General features: G+C 44.7%; 1 protein-coding gene across 1 annotated transcript in view; it reads right to left on the minus strand.

Annotated features, from left to right (window-relative positions):
- The window catches only part of DACT2 (dishevelled binding antagonist of beta catenin 2), a 14,078-nt gene extending 13,720 nt beyond the window's left edge, over positions 1-358 (minus strand). Inside the window, exon 1 of the mRNA XM_009281802.2 lies at positions 41-358. Within this exon, the coding sequence (XP_009280077.1) occupies positions 41-358 (318 nt within the window). The remainder of the gene's footprint in view (positions 1-40) is intronic.
- Positions 359-4,262: the final 3,904 nt, after the last annotated feature.

The following is a 4,262-nucleotide window of genomic DNA, read 5'->3' on the forward strand; positions in this document are numbered from 1 at the left end:
TCCTCCCTGCCCCTGCCCCTGCCCTGGGGGCAGCCCTCGCCTCGTCCCCCGCCCCGGCGGCGGGGGAGGGCGGGGTGGCCGCCCTCCCCCGGGAGAGACAGCGGGCCGACGAGACAGCAGGCAGCGCGGGGGCGAGAGCGCCCGTCCCGGCCGGGAGCGAGCTCCGGGGATGCTGCGGAGGCAGGACGCGAGCCCGTCGTCGTGCTGCAGCCGCGTGCGAATGAAAATAGCGCGAGGATGTGGTGCGGTGAGCGGTCGCAGGTATAACGTTTCCCTCACAAAAATGTGGGGCTTGTAACTCCATCCCTTCCCCTCGTTGCTGGTGTTTCCTGTCAGGCACAGCGTTGGCACGCTTCATCTTGCCCTCCAGAAACCAACCCAACCGGGATCTAATCGCAGAAGTTCGCTTTCTCGTACTGAATTGTTGATTGTCACTTTGGAAGCAAGGCAGAGACCTGTTTTGTGAGGTCAAGGTATGGCTCAGCCCCCCAGAAAGTCATTTGCTTTAAATGGGACTTGAAAGCACGGCTGGTCACGGAAATACAAGGCATGGTGCTGTTGCTACCAAGAAATGCCTGTGTTTAAAGCTCCCGAGACAGGCAGCTGCAGCTTCTTAGGAGGTAGTCGGTTAGCAGGCAGCAAAGCCGGAACATGTAGTCTGTAGTGATGCAGAGGGGGAGAAGAAGCCGTGATACCAAGAGTCTGGTGAACACAGTGAAGATCATGCTACAGGGGACTAATTTTACTGCTGCCTACACTGAAATAGGAGGCATTTGGATCCCACAGATCCTGAGATCACTCTGTGCCACACTCAAGAGATTGAAATAATTTGAGGACGGGTGTATGATTCTCCATGGAGCAGTGAGCACACACACAACCCATCTGTCCGTGGTTATCTTCTGTTCACCCTGCGGCGTACCTTTAAAAGCTAGCATACTTTAATTTGACTGCCACTTGACTTTGTGCTGGCATACATGAGTTGGGTGAGCAGGAACCAGTTGCTCTGTCATCTGTTCTTCAAGTAGCCTTCTTTCAACACCATGTGTGGGTGGCTGTTTCCACCGCTGAGACTGCAGCCAGGCTAGCTTTCCCTGTAGCAGTCCCTAGCTGTAGGAATGTCAGAAGCACTAGAGTAATGTCAAATCCAGCTCCTTGCTGGGAGGCCAAATTATTCATGTGTTTGTTCACCAAGTCCCGTGCAACACATTATTTGATAGTCCCAGTAGGACCAAGCCTTGCTTTCACCATGTCACTTTCAACAGTTTTCATGTAGTTTGAAGATTTGAGAACAATATTTACTCTGCAAAGTTGAACTATGTCAGAAGGGGTCCAGAGGGGTCCTTCATGTCATGCACAAATATTCACAAATGTCTCCAGCTGCAGATGGAACTGCAGGAAGAGGAATGAGTGATGGTCACAGCACTACAGCGCTTAGTTAAAGTGTGTATGAGGTGTGACATGTTTGACATCCTCTAAGGCATGTTTTGGGTTTTTTTTCTTTCTCTTTAATGAATATGCCTCTGCTCTTCTTCCTTCCCCATTCATCTCACTGAACTTCCCCATGCAGAGCAATGCCTCAGTGCCAGGATGACTGAACTCTTCATTGACAAGGTGGAGAGAAAAACTGAGTTCAAACTGAGATGCTCTTGAAGGTGCTGACAAAAGACAGCATGAAATGCTGTCACCTCTCAGGTAGCGGGTGGCAAACAACCATCAGTGTGTGGCATGTGGCAAGAATGCCATTGCAGGTATGAGGAGCTGAAGTGTTTTTGTAAATCACTTGGCTTGGCACTTGTTAAAACAGACATACAGCACAGTTCCTTATTTTATTCAAACCATGTTCTAACACGACCAAATAGGAGTCACTGACACAAATACCAGTTAGTATATACTTGCTAGGAGAATTAGATAATACAAGGTTACATATCTTTCTTTCTTTTCCTCCTTCCTTTACAAGGAACTATTATCCCTTGCTCTTTGTTCTTCCTTTTCTTTCATCTTTTTATCTTTTCATACATTAAATCCCAAATGGGCTATATCACAGCAGTATCTTTATTTTAATCAGCTTCCTGATTATCCCCTCTGTTGTACTGATTACTTTCTTCCCCAGAACCCTTGTGATGTCACTTAATCTTTTCAGATAACTCAACAAATAGCTTGTGTTATCTGATTTCTGGGGGAGAGAGTAAAAGGTGTGAATCGCCCCCAAATTTAAAACTATGAGATTATGTGGGGGAGTAGTAGCGGTAAAGATGAAAGCTTCATAGTAGGGACTTATAAAACTTCTGCTATTCTTAATGACTGATAGAGAAGAATGTTCGATATTGATGCTCTGTAAAGTTTCACTGGACTTCAAGAAAGACGTAAAAAAAAAAGGGAGCAGTCTATGGGTAACACCCCATTTTGCTGCCTAGCCACTGAATCCAAATGCTGAAATGTAGCTTGCACTTTTCAGGAGCCAAAAGGTTTGACTTTTCACTTATGTTACTTTAATTCCATTAATTTCAAAGACCTTATTCTTGATTTATGCAAGAGTTGGAATAAGATTTCTGTTTTCCACCTATGGATCCTGAGGTAAATTAAATTTTACGAAAAAGCTGTAGTAAAGGAGTGATACGGTTGCAAAATCAGACACCAAAACAGTAGGAAATAAAAGAATTTGTCTCTTATTTTAGGTCCTGATTTGTATGATGTGATCTCACAGTGTTGTTCCACAGGTCTATTCCTCAGTAAGTGTATAGAATGAAAGATAGGTGATCAGCGGGCAACTACTCAACGTCCTCTGTCCTCATGCTCCACCCCATGCCTTATTTACTGCAGATCATTTAAGCTGTGCACTGCCAGTAGAATTTCCTTTTGCTTTTTAAAAATATAATTAACATTCTAGCTTTCAAGTGCCTTACGGTATGAATGAATAATGTCTTTACAACATCCTAAAAGATATAAAGCTATTTTTGTTTTCTAGGAGGGGACCTGAGGCACTGAGTTTCATTTCAGAGATGCTCGCTCAGTTTAGGTGTCCATTGGAGATGCCTTTGGTCTGATTTTTCAGTGTACTTAGTATTATACAGTTAATATATATCTATTTTTTTGTACCAAGCAGAGTCCCGTTTTACTTCACTTGCAGTTCTGAGCACTCAGCACCTTGGTAAATTGAATACTGGGCATTTTAATTTGAATCCCTAGAAAAATGAAGAACACAATTAGTGCTCCTCATATGGAGCCAGCTTGGGTGTGCCTGCACCTGTGGTAGAAACATGCCCTCAGAGCCTCATAAACTACCAGAAAGGAGGCAGGTGTTATTTACCCTGTTTGGCAGATGGAGATGTACAAAGAGGTTAACCCTTTTATGTCGGATCGAACGGGAAATCTGTGGTAGGACTTGAAGATGAAGCCAAATCATGTGACCTCAGAAATGACTTTACTCCCCGTTTTGTGGATGCATATTAGCAGTTTGTGTGGGACTAATGTTAAGGGTAGGACAATTTGTATTGACCTCCAGATGTGTTTAAAAGAAAAGCAGTTGAATGTTTGCTTTGGATGAAGTCCAGAGTACACAAAATGCTTTGGTATACCAGACAACTTCAAGAGCTAAATTGCAGTTTGCTCCCACATTTGCTTATGTTTTGTTGTGAAAAATAATTCAGACTTTTTTTGGTAGCATTACCTTGTGGAGGCATATAGAGTCTTCCCACATAGGCTTCAGCCTGTGTGTATTTTAATTGTGTCTTTAGCCTGTAGTGACGTTGGCATGTGTAGCACTAGTTGAGGAAGAATCTGTTTGTTTAGGACTATCGCTTGACATGACAGAAACTCAGTGTGTGCACCAGCATCCTCACTTCACCAGCCAGCCTCTCTGTCCTCTGTGTTGTCCTGTGGTTCCTGGGAGCTCCACAAGCCTCTTGCCATCGATGCCGCTGAGGGTCTCATGCAGAGGTACTGCCTGAGGGAATCTTCTGAGCTGTGACATCTGGCAGATGTTTAGAAGGTTAGTTGGAGGATGCAGAGCAGTCACATGTGGATTGAGCCAAGCCTAACACAAGCCATTATCTTACTCAAGATAAGGCAAAGTGCAGTTCTTGTACCTGTCACTCTTGTTAGTCGTATGCCCGAGAAGATGTGTACCGAGCATATCCTTTCATGTAAAAGGATGGAGGCACCACTTAGCGGTACAGGGTTCTGCTGCGACATGGGATGGAGCCTTCTGCCATTTTTTGGAAATGTTAAGTTCAACCATTAACAATATCCTGAAAGTGGACTAA

Source organism: Aptenodytes forsteri, unplaced genomic scaffold, assembly GCF_000699145.1.
Source record: "Aptenodytes forsteri isolate BGI_AS27 unplaced genomic scaffold, ASM69914v1 Scaffold132, whole genome shotgun sequence".
In the NCBI taxonomy this organism is placed as follows: domain Eukaryota; kingdom Metazoa; phylum Chordata; class Aves; order Sphenisciformes; family Spheniscidae; genus Aptenodytes; species Aptenodytes forsteri.